The sequence below is a fragment of the Triturus cristatus genome, chromosome 1_2, assembly GCF_964204655.1.
Source record: "Triturus cristatus chromosome 1_2, aTriCri1.1, whole genome shotgun sequence".
NCBI lineage: Eukaryota > Metazoa > Chordata > Amphibia > Caudata > Salamandridae > Triturus > Triturus cristatus.
This window is the reverse complement of record NC_140580.1, coordinates 906,670,176-906,695,974: the sequence shown is the minus strand read 5'-3', so window position 1 is coordinate 906,695,974 and position 25,799 is coordinate 906,670,176. Positions and strand designations below refer to the sequence as shown.

The window sequence follows — 25,799 nt, the reverse complement described above, 5'->3', positions numbered from 1 at the left end:
TCACTGCCACCTGCTGGTGTTTTTTTAATTTTTTATACGCAATTAGTCGATGGCAGAGGCTTTTCTTTGTGAGGGGCCTTCCCAGCGCCTGTGTTTCTTTCTAGGAAACTTCTACCATGGCCTCATGGGTAATGCCACTTCGGTTTCTCATTGCAACTTGCAGAATCCACGTCGGTGAGCGGGTATGAAAGCAATCAGGCTGTGGACAAAGTTCTGAGAATATTGTTGGGTCTTCTGACCCAGCCTCACCCCACAGTCTTGGTACCCTTTTTATTTGGTTTAGGGCCTGCTGTGGCTCGACCCGGACACTTAAAGACGATCAAACAGATTCCTCATCTTCTGAAAGAACATGCCCGAAGGGTTGAGGGTGTAGTGAGTGGACAAGTGCACTTCGTTCTTCCGTATTTTGCAAAGTTTAAACATTATTTGAAGGGTTGAGGGGACATCTTCCACTTCTGAGCCGACATGCAAACTACCACTAGAGAACGCCTCAGTCAGGGCCGGACTGGCTGTAGCGGGCACCGGGCAATCCCCCGGTGCGCCGCACGGATGGGGGCCGGTTTTTGGCCCCTGGGGGACGTTTTTGTTACAGGGCCGCTTTTGCAGCATAGCTGCAAAATCGGCCCTGTAACAAAATCGGCCAAAAACCGGCTCTGGCAAAGAGCTCGGCAGCTCCCCCAAGCGGGGAGGGAGGGGCGCCAAGCACTTTGCCAGGGCCGGTTTTGGTTCCCAGTCCGGCCCTGGCCTCAGTGCAGTCTCCTCCTGTTCTTAAAACATAAGGCAGATGAAGAGGGACACAACAGAGACAAAGGACACAGATAGAAATGCAAATCTTCATAGGTACACAGAGCATCTGGAACTAGGGCACCTGGCGTAGTGCAGCCCCCCAGGCAACCTTGAAGGAGGTCAGATGGGGAACAAGCAAACCTTATCATCTACTGCACCAATTCAACGTGACGCTGGACACTGCATGTAAGGGAGAGGCCAGGATTGCCAGATATCCACATGGAAATGGGTCCCCAAGCCAAGCCTACTTCAAACCACAAAAGATAAGCACACACATAAGCTAGGTAACTTAGGAATCGTCACTTTACATTACATTAAATACTTGCATCCACTCACATTAAAGTTTCACTCTATATGTCACACATCCTTGGGTATCTTTGTGCACATAACTAGACTGTGCCCACTGTAATGCGACACATAGCCATACTTAATACGTGTATGCTTTACATCCAGGACCAATGGAATAGTGTGAATTTTCCACCATGTCACACTCTATTACATTTGGCCCCACACATTAGACCAGTGGCGTCAGCCAGAACCGATGCACCCCTCTGTTTTGTGACGCATTGCTGAAGTTGAGCTTGTCATAAGCCCCACTTCAGCCGGGTGCGAGTTAAGGGGCAAATGCGCTGCGCCATCCTTCCCACTGGTGAGTCCGAATTTCAGACGCACCATGGGAGCTTGCGTCATGGTGCCCCATACCATATATATGCACACCCATGTCTCTATTTAATGTCGTAGCGCGGCATAACTTATTCCGACGCATGGATGCCTTGATGCAGCGATGCATCAGTTCTTGTAAATGAGGCCCTAAGTGGGTACAACTGTTCCACAGGGATAGGGTCCCGTGCCCCGTCACACTGAGTGTTGCTTGCCATAGGTGCCCCTTAAAAACGTTTAAACTGACAGGTTTTTCTGTGAGACTCTCTTTCCGTCCCCATCTGGGGGTGCCCGCTGTCTCTACTCGTTGTATAGAGAGAGAGCAAGGAGAACAGCAATGCAGGCAATTTTAGGAGTGAAGACTCCTCATGAAGGGTGGCGTTTGTGTGAAATGTACCTGTGTGTTCTTTTTTGGGTACAGTCCAAGTACATGTGCAAATGCAGCTGTGCGCCAGAGTGTGATGCTTGCTTGCATTCGGCAACATTTATGTGAATGGGGTAGTGTTTGTGTATACACTGTGGTTCTTAAGTGCACACCAATGTATGCTTTATATGTGTGCTCTGTACACAGATTGTGCGATATTTCTGTGTACTGTACCCATGTGTGATATGGTGTTTGTGATCATTGCCTAGTGTGATATATTTGTGTGCAAGGCACTGATTTGTGCTATGTTCATGTGCACTGTACCAATGCAATTTGATGCTTGTGTGCTTCGCACCTTTCTGTTAGAGTTTTTGTGCACTGTACTATTGAAATGAGGAGCTTGTGTGCACTTCACATCTTGCAATGAGCAGTTAATGTGCTTTGTGTTCTTGAAATGTAGAGGTGGAGTGCACTGTACCCATGCCCTTTGCTTGCACTCAACCCATGTGTATAGTTGTGGTTTGTGAGTGCATAGAAGCATTCATGTTTGTACTCACAAATGCTTGCCTTCCCCTGAGGTAGACCCCCAGCTCTGGATCTGCAAACCCACTGGCATGAACCAAGGGAAAGGGATCTTCCTGCTGAAGAGCAAAGAGGCAGTGAACACCCTTTGCAACCAGCTGCAGGCCCTGGATGAAGATGTTGGATACAGGCGGGCATCATACAAGTCTTCACAGGCCCGGATAGTGCAAAGGTGAGCATTGTGTAGTATGGTTAGAGAAGGGACACTCACATTCAGAGTCTGGATAAGGATCCTGTTTATGACTGAGAGATAACTACAGCGCAACGTTAAGTACTATAAGATAATCCATTGTAGCGCCTGCCTATTACCGTTTTAGCATCACTCCAGCGAGGGCCCTTGATATTACACAGGACCCGAAATGCCCCTGCACACAGGAGTTTCTAAACCTCACTATTGCCGAATACCAAGGCTACCTAGCCTTGATTCCACCTCATCTCTTTCCTTCCACCACCTTACCCTTCTTGTCTTTTTAGCTCACTTTTGCAAGGTCCCTGCTGTCTGCCTTTATCACTGTATTCCGACATTTCTCTACCTCCATTTTGCCTTTGCATTCGTAATCTTGTTTACTGTGGGTTACATTTCAATGACGAAAAATAACTCCAAGTCCCCAAACCCGATTGGCAGTGCCTACCACCTGCAGCCATACCTCTGGTATCCCGGTCTCGAGTGCGTGAGACCGGGATACCAGAGACGGGCGTCACGTCAGAATCACTGTTCAGTCAAATAAGTACTGAAGGGTAACAGGATTTCGCCAAGGATTGCAATATCCCACAGTAACAAGTGACGCCATTACCTCAGAAACCATAGGTGGTCTGGAATTATCACCACCTACTAAATATATATACCAAGCCAAGAATAGCCTTGAAAAAGTCACGGGACCACATTCCCATGTAGCGACGAAACACGTGTTGGCTGGCTGTTATGAACCACGGAGAAGACTGACAATGAATAAAAGAACCATCTAGAAGAAAAAGACTAAATCATTTCGTTTGTACACTGGATTGAATTGCACTGTGAAAACACGTTACATCTTTATTATATATAAGTAGTACGTGTGCTAAGGATTGTTTTCTGCCCAAGGAGAGCTGCCCAGGAGCCCCGTTCCCCAATGGTCAGCAATCATAGATCCTTCTTGCCTGCACTCGTCTCAACACTACAACAATGCCCCAGTAACTCCCCTCCCCCCTACCCACCCCCCAACTGCTGCTGATGTGGGCCATAATTGTGGGTTCTAACGCTAATGTTTGCCATTCATCGGGGTTTGCATGTAGTCTCCCCAGCCTCAAGGAACCCCGCTCTCCGAACGGTCGTGCTCCGCACGCTCCAGCCGGTAGTCCTGCAGAGCTTGTACTATCATCTCCCAGGCCCTCGCCCACTCCAAACCCTTCTCGTTATCCGCTTTGGTGGCCTGCCGCCTTCAAAGCGCACTCTCACATCTAGACCATTTCAACAGTTCAGTCATCCATCTCCCAACTGATGGGCCCTCCCGGGATTTCCAGTGCCATGTAATTTCTCTCTGGGCCAACATGAGACCTAGGTCAATGAATTTGCTCGTCACTTTCGTCTTTGCCGTGTGAGGGAACCAGAGCAGTATACATGCCGCCATGTCGAACTCCACCTCCCGGTCAGTGACTACATGCAAAAGCTCTCCCACCTCAGCCCAATACGTCCCTAGCTTCGGGCACCCCCACAGTAGGTGGTCTAGCTCGGCCCCAATCGCTAAGCATCTCGGGCATGCCGCATCCTGCACCTTAAAGTATCGTCTAATTTTTCCCGGGGTCAGATAGGCCCTATGGAGGACGAAGAAATGTACCTGCTGAAAACGGGCATTCCCACTACCCTTCCACGTCCTCCGCATGATGTGGCTCCAGACCGTGACCGGAATGGGTTTGCCTATGCTTTCCTCCCATCTCTCCTTTAATGCTGTAAGCGGCTCCAGTCCCTCCTGTAACAGTCTAGAATGGAGGCAGGTCACCGCCTTAATCGTTCCCGCCGCCATCACCACGTACTGGCAGGTCAGGGTTGCGGTAGGTTCCACCAGCCCTTCCCTCCAATGCTTTTGTATCGCCGCACTCACCGCCGCATGCAGGAGGTAACTCCCATCCGGGAGGCCAAACTGCTCCTGCAATACCCCGAAGGGGGTCAGCGCCCCGTCTACATAGAGGTCCCCCACCATCTGCAGCCCCAGCTCTTCCCACTCCGCCAACGGGGACCAGTCGCCTCCATGCGGCAACGCTGTCAGCAACCCCAGAGGGATCTCCGGTACATATGGTCGCGCTGCTTTCGCTCTCTTCATACTCCTGTGCCAGCACAGCCGAAGAGTTCTCTCCTCTACGGATAAGCCTCTCAGGTCTAGTTTCTGTTGCATAACTATGTAAGATAAAATGTGCCTTTGGATGCCGGTCCCCCGCTCTTGTTCCGGGCCTCTAAACACTTTAGCAACGTTCTGCGTTAACACTTGTAGCTGTGCCGCCAGGTAGTATAATTCGAAATCAGGGACCGCCAGTCCTCCCTCGATTTTAGGCCGCATCAGAGTAGTCAAGGCCACCCTCCGCCGTCCGGTCCCCCACAGGAAGCCAATAACCAGCGTCCTCAGATCTTTGAAAATCCGCTGTGGGATCCAGATTGGCAGGGTGCGGAAGTAATAGAGCAGCCGGGGCAGAGCCACCATCTTTAATAGAGCAACCCGGCCCAGCACCGACAACGGGAGGGAGGCCCAGAAGGTCATGCACCCCTTCAGGGCCCTTATACAACGCCCTATATTACCTTCCAACAGGTTCACAATGTCGTGGTATATTCGGACCCCCAGGTAGGTGAAGCTCGTAGCCTCCCAGACCACATCCATAGTGGGAGGGGAATATGGCGTATCCGCCCGCAGCGGGAAAATACAAGTTTTAGTCCAATTTACCTTGAGGCCCGATAGCCTGCTAAAGCCCGACAGCATCCCCATAGCCCCTACCAGAGCGTCGTCGGTATTTTCTAGGTACAACAAGAGGTCATCAGCGTACAGTGAGATATGATGTGTCGCCTCACCACAACTAACCCCGCCGTACATCGTCCCTGTCCTCGCTTGTGCCGCCAGAGGTTCCATCGCCAAGGTGAACAACAGGGGAGACAGCGAGCAACCTTGTCTCGTCCCCCTGCGCACCGGATAATCTGAGGATATGACCGCTCCCAGCCGTACCCTGGCCGTAGCAGAGGAGTAGAGGACCCTCGTCCAACGCCCAAAACCATCTCCCAGGCCGAACTTCACTAGCACCTCATCGAGGTACCCCCATTCGAGGCTGTCGAAAGCCTTCTTGATATCCACGGATAATACTGCTGGTTTCTGATCAGGGTCCCAAACACTGTCTATTATGCGGACCAGGCGGCGAATATTTATGGCTGTGCTCCTGGTGGGGATAAATCCGGCTTGGTCCTCATGAACCAGCTTGGTCATATGTGGCAGTAATCTAGTGGCTAGAATGCGACTCAGTATTTTATAATCGACCGTCAACATAGACAAAGGTCTATACGACGTCACATCGGAAGCGTCCCTGCCGGGCTTCAGCAGCGGCACCACTAATGCTGCCCTCATCGACTGGGGTAGACGCCCCAACGTCATGACTTCAGCATAGACCATCAAGAGCCTGGGCGCCAAGACATCCACATACTGCGCATAGAATTCGATCGGCAGGCCATCCACCCCTGGTGTTTTGTTTCTAGCCATCTGCTTGACGGCCACCCGGATCTCCGATAGTGTGACGGGCCCGCCCAGTTCTTTCGCGGTTTTGACATCCAACCTCGGGAGATAAATAGTCTCCAGATAGTCGGCTATTGTAGAAACCTCCAACCCCAATTGGCTCTCGTAGAGGCCCATATAATACGACTGGAATCGCTTCAGTACTTCCCTTTGCGAATAGACCACCTCCCCTGTCTCTGTTCGAATGCTCATGACCGGGCAACCTCGGGGTTCTGGGTTAGCTGGGTTAGCTAGCCTAGCTAGTAGCGTTCCTACCTTGTCCCTTTCCGCATGCACTCTGGTGACATACAACTTATAATCAAAACACCGCAGCCGCTCTGTTTCAGTCGCAACCAGCTTCTTCGCCTCAAGCAGCTTGTCCTGTAAGTCTGGTCGCTCGGGCCTACGCCGCTCTAGATCTCGCAGCACACCCTCCGCCTTCCCCAGGTCAGCCAGGACTGTCGTCCGTACATTCGAAAATCTGCCCATGCAAATGCCTCTGGTCACCACCTTCATTGCATCCCATTCTATCGATCTTGTGGTAGTTGAGCCCTCATTCTCCCTAAAGTAGTACCAGATCTTCCAATACATCAGGTCGCAGCCTCCATGTTGGGACCGCTGACCTCGGCAAAAAAGCGTGCCTGGTCCGTATTGGGAGCATATATACTGCACAAGACTACTTCCTGACCATAGAGCCTCCCCTCCACCGCCACAAATCGACCTTCCGGGTCCACCAGCTGATTCGTGGCCTGGAATGGGACCCCCGCTCTCACCCACACCAACACCCCCCTGGCAAACGCTGAGTACGTGGTACCAAACACCTGGCCACGCCATCTCCTCTGCAGCGCAGTGTATTCCTGCTTAGTTAAGTGAGTCTCTTGTAGGAGTGCAATTTGGATGCCGCGCCTCACCAGGTGGGCGTGTACCTTATATCTTCTAGTCATAGTTCGGAGTCCACGGACATTCCACGTGAGGCATTTCAAATTAGGTAATGTCCCCATTGCAGCCAGTACCCCACCATTGCACCAGGAACTATGGACCACCCACAGCAGCGCAGTAGAACCCCCTAACCAAAACACCCCAACAAACTCCCCCCCGCTCCCCAGAACAGGACCCAATACTGCAACATCAGCCCCCATCCAAACCTGCAACCCTCCAAACATTCCCTACTCTGTGGTCGTCACCACAGAAGGCCTTAAGGGCAACGAGAGGGTGATTCAGAGCCGACCCAGGGCAGGCCAAGCCCCCGCCCCGAGCCCACGATCCCCTGTGTGTCTCAACACAATACCTGCGAGTCCGCAGAGCACCAGGACACCCAGCTAGACCAGGAGTTGTGACTATGGCCTTACTCCCAGCGTCATTCGTTAAATAGGCCATCAGCCGTCTGTGGGGTGACCGCCGGCCTCCCGGAACTCTCAGCATCCGAGACAGCTCCCTCGGACCGTCCGCCCTCCTCACCAGAGTCCGAGCCCACCGACATCCTCTCCTGTTGTGAGCCCGTGATGATCGCCGTTGCAGCCAGCGCTCCCCGTCTTTCGTCCGCCATCTGGTCGTCCCGCACCGCTCTCTGGAGTTTATTACGTTTGCGGATGCGTTGGGATTTCCGCACCTGGACCGGTTTCTGTCGCTCCTTCTCATATTTCCCTTTGCGGTCCGTTCCAGCGCGATACGACTCAAGCCACGACCACACCTCATCAGGGGTCTGGAAGAAGTGGGTCGTTCCGCCCAAGATCACTCGGAGCTTCGCTGGAAAAAGCAAGGAATATTGTAAGCCCTCGTTCCTCAGTTCTTTTTTCACAGCCAGAAAAGAAGCCCTGTTCTTCTGGACCTCCTGCGTATAGTCGGGGAACACCGTGACTGGGCTATTTTCCACCTGAAAGGGGCCCTCCGAGCGCGCCCTCTGTATCAATAGATCTCTGTCCCTGTAATGCAATAGTCTGACCACCATCGGTCTGGGAGGGCGGCCCTGCGCTGGCGGTCGAGCCGGGACCCTATGCGCTTGCTCCAGGAAAAAAAAAAGGGGGAGAGACCCTCCAGGGCCAGTTCTCCATATAGGCCACAGCATCATCCCCTTCGACGTTTTCCGGCAGACCCACTACCCTCACGTTGTTCCTCCTATTGCGACTTTCGGCGTCCTCCGCCCGTTTCTCCAGCGTCGCCAGGCGGCCAAGGATATCAGCGAGTTTGCGTTCTGCAGTCACCGCTGCCGGTTTGAGCTCCTGTAGCAGTAACTCATTGTCCTTCACTCTATCCGAAAGTTTGGCATGATCTGCCCTCAAGAGACCCAGTCCAGTGGCGACCTGCGCTATGTCTTGCTGCAAGGCCTCCTTGGTCGCGGTGATCGCCTCCAGTATCCCATCCAGCCGTTTATTCAGGCGACGTTCCTGCGCCGAGCCTTCCGAGTCACTTTGGACCCCGCCAGCCGCAGCCGGCCCCGCCGCCTGGCCGTGCCCAGGAGTCAAGTGCGGTGCAATGCCCTTAGCGGCCATCCCGCCCCGCACGAGCGCCAGATCAGGGTCACCTCTGGAGGACGAGCCGGTTCCAATGTCCATCCACCCCGGGTCCCGAGCCCGTTTCCCACACAATGAGGTCGATGTCCTCTTCGAAGGCCGGCCGCCACCCTCGGGGCCCGATGTATTGGCAGTCCGTATGCCCCCCTCTCGTGGCTAGCAGGCTGTCCCCTAGCCAACACCTCCCGTCCCAGGCGCTGGCAGCACTCGCCTCCTTCTACATGCCAATGCCAATGACCGCCCCGCGGGTCAAGGGCCTCTCGCTATACTGCGCAGCGTCACCAGCAGTGCGGGCTCACCTCGTCTTCAAGCCAACGCCGAGGAAGACCCAGCTCGACACACTCGGCGGGGCCAATAGTGTTCCTCGGGGGGCGCCACTCCGCAGCAGTCCGGCGCGCCTGCTCTCAGTGCTCCTCGATCAGAGTACATCCGGCCCCCCAGCGGGCCACCAACGTCCGCTTACAACCCCTGGGTGCCGCTCTCTCGGTCCCACTGCCAGCTCTCAGGTCGCGCCTGGGCCTTTTCCCCCCGCAGCTCAGCAACCACTCCGGACAGCCATGACCCTGCGCAGGGAGCCGCGCCTCAGCGGGGTCGGTGGTGGGGGCAGTGAATCAGCCCCGAGGTTGGCCGCGGGATCCGCCTCTCTCCTCTCCCGCGCCGTCTCCGCTGTGCGCCTCTGTGTGCGACGCCCTGACCTGACGCCGCCCGTGTCCTGGCAGCCGCTGGTGTTCCGGGCCACAATCCAGGAGCGGGGCCCGCCTCGCAAGGCCGCTACGCTCGGCGATGGGGGAGGGGCGGCGCAATTCCTCACCGCCGCCGTGGCGGAAAGCCTCCCTCACCGAAGCCGGGTCCTTGGAATCGTGGAAGGTGGGGAACCGGCTCCGCCCAGTCCAGCAGAGGGCTAGCCACCCCTCACCCCAGCCGCGATCCGCCGTCCGTTGCTAGTTAGGCTCCGTCGCTCGGGGCCGCCGCCATCTTGTCATCAGATCGCCGCACGTCCCAGCCCCGAGATCGGGCTTCAGCACCTCCCCAGGCCTCTTGTGGTCCCGTTGTCGCTGTCCACTGCAGCCCCGGTGCTCCGCGCAACAAGCCTGCGCCGCCAGCGGTGCTTTTCGGCGAGTAGACAGGATAATTATCGGGGATCAGGCACGGAGCTGCAGGCTCACGCCGCCATCCCGATCGGCGTCCAAACCACGCCCCCAAAGGTTCAGATCTCATCTTGTCCTACTGTTGAAACCAATAAGTATGTACAAAAGAAGAAGCAAATAATGTGTATTTGAGAATTGTGAGTCAGTCAAAGCATAAAAGAGAAGGAGATTGCTATGATCCAGAAGAAACTATTTATACAGGAAATGTGACCCTGAAACTGCCTTATAAACATTTAACTGATTCTTTGGATCCAACACTGGCCTTTTCCTAGGGTTAACTTGCGAGTATGATTGTACAAAAGATATCCGCAAAGATCCAAATCTTACCTGTGACATTGTTCTTTCTCAATATTTGTGAGTGTTTTCGGATGCTGCCTTTCCGAATTCATTAAGTGCCGGGGAAAATGTGTTGCACATAGGTCCTGAGACAGGAATTGTTAACCTAGGCTCTGTTTGATATGCGGCCTCAGACTCTGTTGTCCAGTTTGGAGGCACAGGCGGTGGGGGGCAGGGCCTGTGTCCAAACTTCACAGAGTGCATTTGGGCAGGATGGAATGACCAGGCCCAACTGTCAGCGTGCTTTTCTTCTGTTTTTTTTTAAAAAATAGACATTCACTAAAAACATTAAAATAAAGTTACGGTTCAGGTACTGCAAACACTGTAACTTTCACACAGATAAAAACATACAATTCACTGAAAAATCCACTATCAAACTGGCATCATGATTCCAAAGCAAATCTTAAAACCCCCTGAAATTCGTCAGTTATTGTCTGCTTCACAACCATAACTATCCAAACCATAACTTCTGCTCTGCCATGAAAACCATAACTCACCACCAAATGGACTCTTCTTGAACTCACAGTGTATATTTAGCAATCGATACTGACTTAATAGCACACATAATTAAAAATAGCATATCATTAAAAAATAGGGCACATACAAACATAGAAATTATACTATATCCACAGAGATGTAATTGATAATGTCAATAGTAAGATGACTTGTATTGTCATCCATTGATTGCATCTTTTACCTCATGTGTGGGGTCATGTGCAGTCCTTTTTAGGGACAAGTCGCGATTTTCAAAGCAGGGGCATTTATTATGGTTTGCCTAGTGGACTATAACTGGTGAGTTTGAGAGAGTTCAAGTTAGATTTGCTTCTGGCTTCTACTTACATTACTTACACCTACTCAAGTACTTCTATTCTTAGAACATCCTACTCTTTCTCATAGTTACATCTATTCTTACTCTGACTTATTTCTACTTTTTGTTTGCTTATTACTCAATCCCATTTCTCCTTGCTCTTACTTACTCTTAATCGATACTATTCTTACTGTTAGTCTTACATTAACATCTACTTGTTTCTACACTTCTGCTCCAACATGTAGTCATACTTTCTTTTACTCTCACTTATACTCATGTTTTCATACTTCTTGTTAGACATTTATGACTGTATCTTTGAAGAAACGATAAATCAGCCAGAGAAGGCCGATGGTGGTCGGCAAGGCGTTTCTCGATACTGCACAGGTTAAAGGTGCAGTATTTCAGGGTATGGGCACTTAGATGTTCATAGATCCACTTTTTTAAGGTCTCGTCATCTTGAGCTGTCCGACACTCACAGGTGAAATTGAGAAGGGAGGTCGTACACACTGTTGACTGGTTTACGTTCATTTCTAAACGAAGAATTGCTTGTGCGATGGAGGACCTTAAGTGAAATAAGCGTCCGATGTTTTGCCTGTAAATGAAATACCACTGAGGTGCATAGGAGGAGCAGAATTGAATGGGTGATTGCACGTCCACCACAGGTGTTAGAAAAAAGTTTAACTCCCTCTGATAACCATGAAGGCTTTATTTTTTAGTTTAGCAATATGATCGGACCAGCTGGATTTTGAGTCAATTGTGACACCCAGGTGCTCATATTTGTGGACAATATCAATGTGTTGTAAGTCAATTTGTCATGATTTTTGTTTTTGAAGAGTTGACAATTGAGCCGGCAGCAAGAGTGGTTCAAATTCGATAATTGAGTTTTGTAACCCTGAGGGTATTAAAGAAAGAATCACCAAGTCGGGAAAGGCCATCCGGCTAACACAGGAAATTGGGGAGGTCGTAAGAATATAGGGAAAACAGTAGAAGTGCCATCACGCAGCCCTCATCCACACCGTTTGCGGTATAAAACTTGGTGGAAGCTTCCTTCTTGCTTGACAGGGTGACCTTTGTTCAAGCATCCTCATACATGGCTGTATAATTAGTTGTAATAGCGAAGGGTTAATGCCTCTTGCTAGCCAGTTTGTTCCAGAGGTAGTTACGGTTCACATAATCAAACAAGCATTTGCAATGCAATAGGTCTTGCATTTACGTGAGTTTCATAAATGCGACACATATTGCATTACAAATGCTAGTTTGTAAAAACGCCCATGTGGCGCTTTAACTTTAATTTCGGCCGCGCCTCCTTTCTACAGACCAGCCATGTCTAAAGAAAGGGGCGTGGCCGCCATTAAAGTGAAAGAGCGGTATGGGGCGCTTTTACAAAAAAAAGCAGTTGTTTGTCAAGTTGACAAACAAATGCTTTTATGCAAAAGCGCCCCATGCCATGCTTTCACTTTAATGGTGACCATGCCGCTTTCCTTAGACTCGGCTTGTTTAAGGAAAGGGGCTCATCCGACATTAAAATGTAAGTGCGCATGGGCAATTTAAAAATAAATAAATAACAAGTAAAAAAAAAACATGGGGCCGCGTTTGGCACTGCAAGTAAAGCAAAGGCACAGCCGCCACTATCAGCGTGGTGTGCTGTGCTATGTAAAAAACATAAAGCTGTTGGGAGAGAGCGTGTCGTGCCTGCAGGCATGCAAAAACCATTAAACAAAATAGTGCTCGGAGGCTGTAATTAAAGGCTACAGAGCAACAACACATGTAAAAGGGGGTGTCCTCATTAGAGGTTACAAATGATGACAAAGCGGTACTAAGGAGGGACTAACAAGCCTATTTACGAATCAGAAGCCAGCGTTTACGAAGGACAATAACACAAGCCAATGAAAAATATGGGCGGAGAGTGGGCGAGGCTTCAAGTTCATACTCCAATACAGCATGCCTCACAGAGTAGCGCATGCACTACTCAGGCTCGACCTAAAACCGAGCTGTAATCGATAAACACAGGTAAAGGGCCTTGTTGTTTTTAAAATTGCTTTATTTGCCTGTAAAGTGAGGGCTAAGATGTTGTCAGTTGTAGAGCAGCCTGCTCAACATCTTGTTTGATTTGCTGGCAGTAGTTTGTTGGTGCTTACCCATTCAGCTAGCTAGCTTAAAAGATGTTTGCCAAAGAACTTGCCCTGTGCATCAAGAAAAATGATGAGCCGAATGTTCTATGGATCAGTTGTTGCCCGCTTTTTGTGGACCGGGTGCGTTTGGGACCCCTTCCATGGTGCAGATATCTGACCTGTTAGCATTACTTGGTTGATTATCCCAAAAAGGCGAGTAGCTCAAAAAGCTGGATTTTGTGTGATTTGTGCCATTTGAAGGCCATTTGGCCCTGGAGCATGGGATGCTCTGGCATATTTGATCGTGGTGAGGGTTTCGCTTCGAGTGACATTGAGGCTTTCGTAAACAAATTTTCCCTGCATAAAAGAAGCAATATGTTACTGCTGTAAAGAGCCTTAAAGTTCTCCCCCAAGGTGTTATATGAGATGAAGTAGTCATTTGCAGCTCTGTGAGACGTCGTACCGGATCCAATCAAAGACCAAAAGGGTTTAACGTTCTTGCTATGTATAGATTCACTAAGTTGGGGCCAGGCCTGTTCTTGTTGGATTCAATTAATGGCATTTACTCTGGATTGATATTGATACTTGAGCTTCTTAACGTGTTTGTTATGCTTGCCTTACAAAAGAGTGCAAGAAGCGCTTGTTTCAGAGCTTTCCTGTGTAGTCTTTTAGTGGCAGCAAAATGCCGGTGTGGCTTAATAGTAGTGTCTGGCTTAACTTTTGATACAGTCAGGAAAAACTGTCAAAGGTCGCATAGGCAAGAGTTGCTTCAACCAGCCATTTCTGGCCCAGTCCCTCTGTTCCTTTCCATTTTCTCTGCCGTTGATTTTGTCCCATCCTTGTCATTGTGATGGCAATGGTGAAAAGAGAGATGTTTCTTCCCCTCCCTGCCTTTCCTAAGGCAAAGAGGGAGCTATTGTTTTCTAATTTCTCCTAATGTTTGCGAACATCATTAGAGATTGAGGACGCTACAGACGCGCTGCATGGCGCGGAGCGGCTTCTGGCGAGCTTTGGCAAGATGTCGGGGCTGCAGGTAAACTGGTCCAAGACTTGCTTGTTCCCGCTGCGACAGGGGGCACCGAGACCGGACATCCGACCGGGGCTCAACTGGGAGCCTACCTGCCTCAAATACCTAGGGGTGCATATCTACCACTCCGCTTTAGATATGTTGGAGGGCAACGTGGGACGCTGTATAAGAGCACTGAAGGGCAGCATGTCCTTCTGGGTCACGCTCCCACTTTCGGTAACGGGACGCGTCTCCTTATTGAAAATTGTAGCCTTACCGCGCCTCTTATATTACTTCCGCACACTACCAGTGTGGATTCCGAGCTCCGTTTTCCAGCAGCTGCGGTCATTATTAGTTTAGTTCCTCTGGGGTGCCGGCAGATGCAGAATTGCGATGGCAACCCTGACCCGCCCAAAGGACGAAGGGGGCCTAGCGGTCCCGGATTTCGAGCTTTATTATCTGGCGGCGCAGTTACAGGTCTTTACGCAGGAGGTAGCCAGAGAATATCGTGGTCCGGAGCACGGCAGAGGGGGGAGTATCCCCCGCCATGTGCTGGCGTATATTACATTGCAGCAGCGGTTGGTCGTCGGGGACTTGTCCATGGAGGAACACACAATCAGGCAATGCTGGAACCGATCACAGCGTCGAGCGGGGGTGCGGCGCCCGTATGCGCCAGAGATACCGTTGGGTATGGTGACAGCGCTCCCGCACGGAGGAGACTGGTCGGGTTTGCAGGCGTGGGAGGAGGCGGGCCTCCAAATGTTGGGCGATCTGTACGAGGAGGGAGCGATGCTCCCTTATCAAACCCTGCAGGAGCGGTTTGATCTACCGAGGGGAGACTATCTGATGCACGTGGCAGTGACTGGAGCGATACAGGGGCACTGGGGCGAGGGGCTCCGCGAACCTGCTATATCGGTGACTTGTCAATATGCTATGATGTCGGCTGGCACCCGCAAAGCGGTGACCTGTCTGTACTCCAGAATGCTGAGCGAAACTTTGCAGCCGTTGGCAGCGCTGAAGGCGAAATGGGAATTGGATCTCCAAACAGAGATTCCTGACACCACGTGGGCGGGTTTGGTTAGACGGGCTAGAAAGAGCACAAGGAATGCACGCTTCCAACTGATCCACTTTTATGTCCTCCACAGAGCCTACCTCACACCGGGTAAACTTAGGAAATACTTCGGGGCGGAGGAAGCAGCGTGCCCTAGGTGCGGCACGATTGGAGCAGAACTAGGCCATATGCTGTGGGACTGCCCTCACCTGCGCGATTATTGGAGGGAGGTGGGCGAGACACTGACCGAGGTAACGGACAGGGATTTTCAGTATAGCAAAGCGGTCTGCATATTGCACTGGTTCCCGCACACGCCCAAGAACAAGACCACGAGTAGATTCATAGACATGGGCCTCCTATTAGCAAAGAGGGAAGCGACGAGGCTGTGGAAGTCAAAGGTGGGTCCTACGCATAGTAGATGGCTTAAGGACCTGCAGAAATGGGCGGCGAGTGAAAGTACACTTAGATATCGGCTGGCGAGCCGCAAGGACGATGATAAAGCGCTGGAAGCGGCCACAGCATGGGAGGTATTGGTGCAGGCCCTGCGCAGCAGTGCGGTCGAGGAGGAGGCGGGACCTGCGGACCTGGGGGATAGTCCCCGGGCAATTCCGGCCACACACACATAGTAGATAGTTATATAATTCTGATACACACCCGAGACGGCATGCCCAGGCCGGGTCCAGTCGTAGGCGGGGACACTGAAGGGAGGTGAGGGAGGGGGATGGGGAAATAGAAGTTGGGGAAGGGGTGTGATGGGGGGGAAGGGGGGGGTGGGGGAGGAGGGCGGGGGACATAAACCTCAAAGCGGAACATAGACATCCCCTGATGACACAAACAACAGTACAGGATGCCATAAATTATGTATGCTGACCTACATGTTATCGCTGCCCGGCCTCTGGGATGTGGGCTAACAAGCTGTGTATGAGTGCCTTATGGCACAGAAAAGAAACGGCACTGGAGTCTGTGGTGCAGGGCCTCTGTGTATGTATGTTGCCTATCCTGTGATTCTGCAATAAAAACGGTTTAAAAAAAAAAAAAATCATTAGAGATTGAAAAATATTGGAATGCGGTGAGGCGGGTGAGTGTTCTTTTTGGCCTCCTACCAAGATTAGTGGTAAGGATCATTCAGCGCTATTAGACACCCTCCCCTTGCCCAATGGCCAGGGAAACACTAGGGGCCTTAAGCTTTCTGCATTGCCATTTTGGAGTCCTAAAGAAATGTTGTGAAAAGGGGGATACTCTTGAGGAAGATGATAATCCTCCAACTACAGGAAGGATATGTAGGGGGTAGGAAAGGGTCAAACAAACTGGGGGCATATTTTGACTTCAACAATAAGGGCATGATTATGATGTTGGATAGGACAGTTGCATTCTCAGGGCTGACCAACCTCCGGTCAGCGTTCCCGAAACCCAAAATTACAATATACCCAATATAACTGCACATGGTGCAGTCGCATACTCCCATTTCTCTATGGCAGCTTGTGCTGCAGGCGTAAACACAGCTAGGGGTCCCCAAAGGCACTTTCTGACAGTTAATCTGTGTCGGAAAGGCCGACATGGATTTGCTCTCAGAAAGTGCCATCATATCCCGAATATATGTAAGGCAACAAGGGGGCCCAGTTAAGTCAGCCAGGGACCCTGGGAATCGCCTTCCTCATGGGATTATGTAATGTAATGTAATGTAAGGCAAACTTGTACAGCGTAGCTGCCACCCCAAGGGTATCCTGGCATCTAGATTACCAATCAGCCACTGTGTGTGTCTAACCAGAATTAAGCATGGATCTAATCTCTGGAAAACAATCTGGTTTTCAGCTCCTTGCTGAAACGTGACAGAGTGTTCAATTGTCTAAGCTCCGGAGGCAGAGCGTTCCAAAGTCTGGCCCTTCCGACTGGTCGACAGGCTCCTCAAGCCCATCAGAAGTCAGCCGGATTGACCAGCCGGTTTGAATTCCGACCGCCATAGTTATATTATATCGGTCAGAAGTCAAACCGGTGATATCGGTCGGAAAGCCTCCAACCAGCGGTCGGAGGCTTTCCGACAGACATCCTGATTAGTCCCCAAGAGTCTTACGTTTTGTCATGGGGTCATAGATCTGCACGTTAAACAACACAGATTTGGGAAGGATTCGTTATGCGAGAACAATGTGATGAGCCAGTGATAGGCTTGAAGGTTTAATCTTGATTATAACCTTAATTGTAGAACATTGCTGCCTTCTTGTAGCTTCGACTCCCAGGGCACCTACATAGCGATATCTGACCGAGATGTGATTTACTTTAAATAACTACAAAAGTGCTCAATGGAATCTGGTCATTCCAAACACACACAAAGATCATATTAGATGTCACATCTGACGAAAAATCTGCTTAGCAATTTTTGAGTTGTATGATTTCTATAGAATCCAGTTAGTTGAATGGACGGCCTTCGCCTCTAATGTTGTTCATTCCAATAAGATTGATCAAACATGGCAAACAAATTCAGAGGGAGTTAGACATGTTGGGTGGAAGTTTGGTGCAGGTCTGTGAAGAAAACCAAAGCTGTAGGCTGTGGTAAATATTATCTTGGTTTTAACTTAATTAATAAGGTGCTCTTTCTACCATTGTGTGAAATGTGTATCTAGACAGTACCACACCCCCTTTGGTTGCCAACATAAAGGTAAATCTATACACAAAAGAAGTAGACTTCAAGTACTAGTGCCTTAGAATAATCCCAGTTTTTCGCCTGCCCCAGAATAACTTTCACCGGGGTCCTAGAAATTATGGGGGCAGGGAAACAAAAGGAATTATATGATTTTTACGTATAACATGCAGGATCAGTGCTTCCACTCCAATTCAAGTATGTGTTCTTCTGGGAATTTACACAGATTTCAGGTGCTTTTATATTTGTGATGAACTGAAGTTACTGGGCCAACTAGAACTAACTAGCCACTAGTCATCAAGACTTTATTTTTGTGTTTGGGATAAGTAACTTTTCCATGGGATTTGATTTGCATCGTGTTTGAGGCAGAAACTCCTGACTCCACTTCCCAGCAAAAGCTTTTCTACCTTCCACTGACTCAGACCAAAGCATTCAGTGGTTACCACATAATTATGTGCACACATTTTATATCAATGCTAATGTCCCTATAGGTGCCCCCGTCCCCTGTTAGCCTACATTTTAAATTCCTGATATGGGTCCACCTCCGTTAGTCCCCATTCTTCACCTTTCCAGTTCTAGACATCAGAGGCAGCGTACAACACACAGATGAAGGTCTGCCGGAACGCCATATATTAATATTGGCAGATAGCTGAATATCTCAGAGGACTATATTGCGTTTTTTAGCAAGTTTAAAAATAGAACCAATTGTGTTTTCAGGGAAAGAGGCAAAATCCAACTAAAACATCCCATTGAAAATGTTACAAACATCTTCTTGTGCATCAGGTTGTGATGTCATATGGCATGTACTGCACACTAAGCTCCATAGTGCACTATTCCAGGTTTAGCCTCTGAAAGGAAGTGGTCACAGCATTGTGAGCTCAGTGGCCAATGCAAGAGGGCCACCCTAGTGGCAGACTGTGCTGTAGCCTCCTCTTTGTACTGTACAGTGGTGTTCTCTACGATGTTTTCAGTTATATTCCGCCACATAGTGGAGTGGTGTGGCTCACTGGTTAGAGGTGGCAGACCCGGAAGCAGAGGTCGGCCCGGGACCAGGGTTCGATTCCCGACGCGGCAGGGTCTTGGGCCAAGGTCAGCGGACTCGATAATTCTCGCCTCGGTGCCTACTCTAACCATGGATCCCACACAGCAACTCTGGGCAATAGCTTGCTTAATCTCCACTTACGGCCCCATCAGCGCCGGGGATGCTTGTCTTCACCTTGGAGATGCCCAGTAGGGACTATCTCACAGGGAAAGCCAGGATGGGTTCCCCAGCAGTATACAGCGCCGGGACGCCCCGTTGCGGGGCAGCTGTGCGTTTTACAAGTATACAACATTTACATTTACATTTACCTGGTATCTGAAAATATGGCGAATGGCTACCTTTGTTTTTCTTTGATAGATACATCCACAATCCTTTGCTCCTATCAGGGCGGAAGTTTGATATTCGATCCTACTTCCTGATTGCCAGCACTGCGCCTTACTTGGTCTTTTTCCGCCATGGATACGTTCGGCTCACCTGCAACAGTTATGACCCGCATTCCGATGACCTCACGGGCCACTTGACCAATCAGGTAAGCCCCAAACAAGCACTATTACATAACGGCTAGTCTAGAGGTTAATTGGAACACTTCCTATTAAGGTGACATATTTGATAAGTATGACAGAGTCATTCACGTGCTGGACAATGGCTGACAGGAGCATGTATCTGTCCCTGACCTTCTGCCCTTTCACAGGCTATGCCCTCTAGGGAGGTCTGCTGAGTTATCTGAAAAATAATATTCTGTTTTATGTTGGTTGATATTGGCCCTTATTTGGGTTCCTTTTCTCTAGAAGTATTATTCAATCACCGAAAATGTTCAAAACAGCATCAAAAGTGCAGGCCTTACTGATGCAAAACTGGACGCATGTTTGAAAAATTTGAAATATAGGTAATTTAGATTACCATCCCCAAAATAAGGCATTTAGAATAAGTATGACTACGGAGTAAAATGTGACCAACATAACCGATCAGAATTCTGAAAGACCATTTAAAGATCTCTGACACAACCATGTATTGCAAGCCAATAGGATTTCACAATTTTGATTTGCCCATCATATGGTTTTGAACAGCCCATCTATTTCCATCTGAATATTTTACTATTGCCACTGTATTGCAAGTCATTAGAAATAATGGGGTGACCCTGTGTCCCTCAGAACCTGGGTATTCGTAATATATAAAACAAGTGGTTATGTTGGGAAAATACAATTACTTTGATCAATGCATATAATATAATTTGAATTTTCAATTCCGTTCGGTAGAGATGTGTTTTTTCACACAAGGAGAGAAAAGAAGATAACACCACAAAGACAAGAAAAATTGTCAAAGATTCAATTATTTACTAAATTGTTAATCATAACATATAATAAATATGGCTTTCAAAAAGGTTTTTCAGCGATATATTAGTGACTATAGTGCAGGACAAGTCAAGTGACATGTAGTGATACGTGTGATCAATGGTGCTATGCAGGTATGACAAACATAAGTGACACAAGTGTAGTAGATTGATAAGCTAATTCATGTCTGTCCATTGATTTACACATGAATACAAGAACCAGATCTGATTTTAAATTCGGGTCCAGGAGACTGTTTGGACTAGAGTGATAATAACGTCGACGTTTCGAACCTCAACGATAGCGCAGCTTGATACGCGTCAGAAGCGGGTCTTCTTCAGGACTAGGACAAGGAGGGGGATTTGGACAGCCTGTGGGATTAATTAGAAACAAATCAGGTGTGTTCCAATAGTCCAATGGACTATCGTAAATTGCATTAGCAAAGGAGATGCTTACCGCAATTTTCGAACGGATCGGAAATGGTGTCTGTGATCCTATTGTTTCAGCAGGAATTCAGAATTCTGATTTGATACCATTTGTTTGGAAATTTTCTCCGCAAAGCATTTTGATTTAAATAAAGATAGGGGCTCATCTTGTGCTTTGTGGCCTCTGTTGCCATTCTCCATAGTACAATTAATCAGATAAGTTTAGAATAGACCGCTTAGAATCTAATCTAATGTCCTGGCACCCTAACACTTGAAGGAAGTGACCCGATTAGGGCCATCCGGGTCACTCACGACCACCTCTCAGCCTTCCTCACAAATAAAGAGTCGGTCAGGCAGTAGAGAAGAAAAACCAAAGACATTTATTGAAAGTACACTCGAGTGGAGTCCGGTCTGACCAGCCTCCTTAGATTGCTGCAGAGGGACTGACTTTTGCATTTGACTCATGAGGGACACCTAGTAACGACTAGTGGAACTGCAGCTTCATGAAAGGGTTTCAATACTTTTGCATTTGACTCGTGAGGGACACCTAGTAACGACCAGTGGAACTGCAGCTTGATGTAATAATTTCAATGCTTTTGCATTTGACTCATGCGGGACACCTAGTAACGACTAGTTGAACTGCAGCTCTTTGTAGAATTATTTTGATATTGGATACTATAATATTAACTGCCCACTGCTAATCTCGTCCCATAATGCTTTGCAGGGCCTTTGGTTGGGATTGTATTTTTGCCCATAACTGTGCTTGGGGTGGTCCTAAGAGGATGGGACCACCACCGAATCGTTCAGCAAGATGTGTTCTTTGTTTTCAAGGCATCTGCTTGGTTCTCCCCCTAGGTTAGGTAGGATCCCAAAATCATCACCTCTCTCACTGCTTGCTAAATTTTCATTTTCACTTTTGTGAAATGACTATATGCATTTAAGCATGTAAAGACAGAGATACTTGTTATTTTACCAAAAGTATATGAGGTTTCTGTTTTATTAATTGGGAATCTGACAGAGCAACTTTGCATAGTAGTACTCCGCCAATTACGCCCACCCTTAATTCACATCCCACAGAACAGATTAAGGATGTTTGAATGGCTTCTGGATCGTACACTCCTCAACAACATACAAAGAAGGAAGGCATGCTGTCTCACCAGCACAGCAACGATCACATCATGACCCACAGAAATTACTCTTCTGTACCCGGTAGCCAGTGCTTAGTTTGTTAAAAAACAATAAGTGCCAGGGCTCTCTTCACAACATATTGCCCCTGCCATGCTGCCAATGATAGTAATATCACAACTAGTAACCAACACAATCCTGCAAGTGTGACAATTCGGACTATTTCAGGCCCCTAAAGCTATAAGAATTTCTTGGGCGGCAGGTAATAGTCATTTTTAATGTATATTGAATTAATAATTAAATATTGTCGTGGTCATCTCTTAATGAGCCAGACAGTGCCACCTTATGGCAGACTGTCACAAGAGCCGATGTTGACGATTAAAGTGCCGGTGCCAAGCACCGGAAACCACCGGCTCAAGTTAAGCACTGCCAGTAGCTGTACTGTCGGAAGAACTATCTGTAGACGTAACCAGCCTATCACTTACAATCACACAAACATGACTCCTGAATACATTTTACATTGTAAAGTGTAACATGAAACAAAATGGTAACTGCAGCCTATGATGGCACGTTAATTATTCAGAAGGCAGTTAAAAGCGACAGCCTCGATGAAGATCTCACTGAACTCAACTCCCAAATAAATATCGAAACATCTTAGTGCTAATGGTGCCTCAGAACCAAGAAACGAAATCACCCAAGTTTATTTGAGGACACCATATAGCATCAGGGTAGGGGACCACCCTGAGAAGAGAAGGGTCTTGCTTCTTTCCCAGAATAAATACTTTTTCCAGATAACTGTGGGAAACAGCCGTAAATTGATATTGGCAAATATTTGTTCAATGTTACAAGAGTTTCCAGTAGTCATGTCAAATAATCGTTTTTGTATGTGCACCTGGTAACTTTCTTTCTTGTCTTGTTTTTTGTTAAATGTTGATTTTGATGCTTAATACAAGTATGAATTTTAATATTGGCTAACTAATATCATTTGTCTATGATTACCTGGTTCATATTTTGAAGTATTAAATTAATTGAATAGTATTACAGTGACATGTCGAAAAGGGTCCGCGTGTCGTAAATGTAAAATGAATTTTCAAAACTCCATGGTCAGTGAGGTTACCTAGTTGTGTCGGCCTTCTGCAGGCACCAACGAAGGCGTACATGTACAAGAATGTACATTTAAAAACGCAAGTGGGTGAAAACACACCAACACACAGCAATATGAGATGTTTGTATGTCTGAATTTTCATCATTATCATGTTTGTACATTTTGATAAGTGTTTTAAACAAAATGTACAAAATCACTTTAAATTCAGATAAAAAGGCTTATACCATTACGTACATTCAGCGCAAAACTAACACGCAGTACAATCAGAAATGACAAAAACACATGAAAATAAAAATGCAAATGCCTCATTTAATAACCTCTGGAAGTCCTTAGCGCTCTTCATTGCTTTGTCCTTTTTACAGAGGCCACAGTGATGTTAATGTTTGGGAAAGGATAAGACCCCGATGAGTCTCCTTCCTGGGAGAGGATATGGGGTGACCTTTACAATTTTGATGTCTAGGTGTCGATGGTCAGGTGTGAACCATTGCACTGCGCCCCAATATGACATAGGAAAAGAGTCAATAAATTCCAAAAGGGCCAGACAGAAGGGTAGATAGTAGAAAGCAAACGAGGGTAAAGTGGAAATCATACATAATTTGTCTGTAAAGCAAATGCAGGAAGTGGGAAGAATGGATGAGTCTCTGAGGGACTTGCACTTGGGGGGTTTTGAAGTAACTACTCTGTGCTTCCCATTCCTCCACCGTGTACTCACCAGTACATGCAGAAGAAAAACCCGCTGTACAACGAGCTGAAGGAAGACACCGTGTGGACCATGGAGCGCTTCAACAACTACGTCAACGATCACTTTGCTGCTCTCAAGGGCCTTCCACCCGACTGGGTACTCACCTCCTTCACGGTAAGCTCACAGCGCTGTCCATTCATGGTGTTTTGTGCAGCGGTATGTGTGCTTGTGTATCTAAGGATGCGTATGTCTTCATGTTTGTGCCTTATGCCTGTTTTTCTGTGCCTGCGCTTCATCTGTGTCTGTGAGATCTCAGAACCATCTACAGATGGCTATTAGTCTGTGTATACAGGTGAATATTTCTCTCAAGTCTGTATCTGTGCGGGTATGTGTTCTCCATATTTGTACGCCCATAGGTGGCCTCAAATGTGTACCTCTTTGTGGCTGTCTGCGTGTGTTTGTGCATGTGACGGACTGCTTAAGCTTGGGCTTGTGACTGTCTGCACAAGTGGCTTCAAATTATTTTCTGAACAGAGGCGGCCATTTTGGCTGAAAAGTAAGTTTGGCTCTGTATTTACATACATGTGTCTGTGTCTCTGTATGTATTTGTATTCAGTGTGTCCGTGTTGCCGGTATTTGTATGAATGTATGTCTGCTTTACCTATGTAGGAGTTCAGTTTTATCGGTCTATGTGTGTATCTCTAAAAATAATAGGTTATATCGCCGTGTTTAAATGTTTCTGGGCTTCTTCTTAACGTTTAGCTATTCTTTACTTCTCAGCCGGTCTCTTTTACCTTTTAATATGCAAGAAAGCGAGACAGAGTGTGTCTGCATATGTGCGCACGTGTGTGTCTACCTTTGCGTTGTATTTATGAACTTGTGTCAATATACCTATTTGTTATTAAAGTCCATCTGTACATAGAAGCCTTTACTGGTGTGCCAATGTGTTTGTACATTGTCTCTCTGTTTTGGTGTTCTTTTGTGCTCATATGGCTGTCTCTGTGTATGAAGGTGCATTTGTGATACAAACATTGATGTTCCTGTACATGTATCTGGATATGTGTGCCTTTGTGTGTAGCTATCTGCAGTATTGTATATACAAGGGCAGGTGTATGCCCCAATGTCTGTACTGATATGCCAGTACCTTATAATTGTGTGCACATGTGTATGAGGTTGTTAGAGTGGAGGTTGTGTTATAGAGTTTACTTATAGCGGAGGGAGAGGTATTCCCCAAAACGCTAATATCTCACCAGATAGAGTTGTAGCATATTGACGCTGTCCGGCCTCAGGCATCTAACCAGACTCCGGCGATCGTGAAGGACCAGTGGTGCAATTATGGTACTCCTGGAGCGGTATCCTTTTATTGGGGGTATGGCTGTTAGTTTGTCATGGCATTAGAGCGAGTTACTCCGCTGCCTTTGTGGAAGACCCACCACCATATTTAGAGATTTCTGCAAGACAGGCCGCGATCTCTCTGCTTTCAGAGGAGCCACCACCACAGCAGCTCCTCTGGAGGCACTGCAGCTTTGCTTGAGTGTTCTCCACTTTTAATGCTGTTATGCAAAGTTTTTTTTTCTCCAAAAACAATCTCAAGCAGCATGTACATGTTATGGAAAAGCCTAAAAGAAATGCCATGCTGGAAGATTTCTCTCTGCCTGTGGGGGTAATATTTTTGCTTTCCTGCTTGGGACAATCATGATTTTCCTGATCGTCCCATACAGGGAAAAAGTGCATTGTAAAAGTGAGGTACTTCGACGAATGATGTCTTTGGGGCTATCTAAGGTTTCCACCAGTGTTACCAGCAGAGTCTCTCCGTGGAGACATGTTGGTTCACCTGACTCTAAACAGAGCGGGCAAACTGGGAGTTTGGTAAAGAGGGTACACTCCCACATTTATGGTGGAGTACTATGCCCACCGAACTCTAAATAGGCCCCTCAGCCTGGTTGAATTGTTTGGTTCTGTTCAGTTGTACAGACAGGTCAAATTTGCCAGTTAGCTTCATTTACCCTCATTGGCTGAATTGTCCCATTTGTTTCAGTTGCTCAGGCCGCAAGAAATGTCCCATTTAGATGTGCTGAACAGGACAGTCAAGCTTTTATGTTGGTCTCAATTTCCAAGGCTGGGTTAGTAGTTCTGTTTATTTAAATTGTGTAGGATGATTGCTTTGGCCAGTGCATTTCAGTGGCCAGCGTTACGTGACTGGTGCTATTGGTGTTCTGTACTTCAGTTACTTCAGCAGGTTGGGTTGTCTAGTGAGGTGCAGATGCCTCATTTCCCTCGTCTACCCAGGCAGGATACGCTGTCCCTTTTGGTTTCATTACCCATGCTGGTGACTTCGCATGCTTAGTTTAGGTGCCTAAACAGAGCGACTTG

General features: G+C 48.1%; 1 protein-coding gene across 1 annotated transcript in view; it reads left to right on the top strand.

Annotated features, from left to right (window-relative positions):
• Nucleotides 1-25,799, top strand: part of TTLL10 (tubulin tyrosine ligase like 10) — a 448,425-nt gene that overhangs the window by 355,125 nt on the left and 67,501 nt on the right. The window contains exons 10-12 of the mRNA XM_085609638.1: nucleotides 2,393-2,564; nucleotides 19,119-19,290; nucleotides 23,460-23,600. Coding sequence (XP_085465764.1) covers nucleotides 2,393-2,564; nucleotides 19,119-19,290; nucleotides 23,460-23,600 — 485 coding nt within the window. The remainder of the gene's footprint in view (nucleotides 1-2,392; nucleotides 2,565-19,118; nucleotides 19,291-23,459; nucleotides 23,601-25,799) is intronic.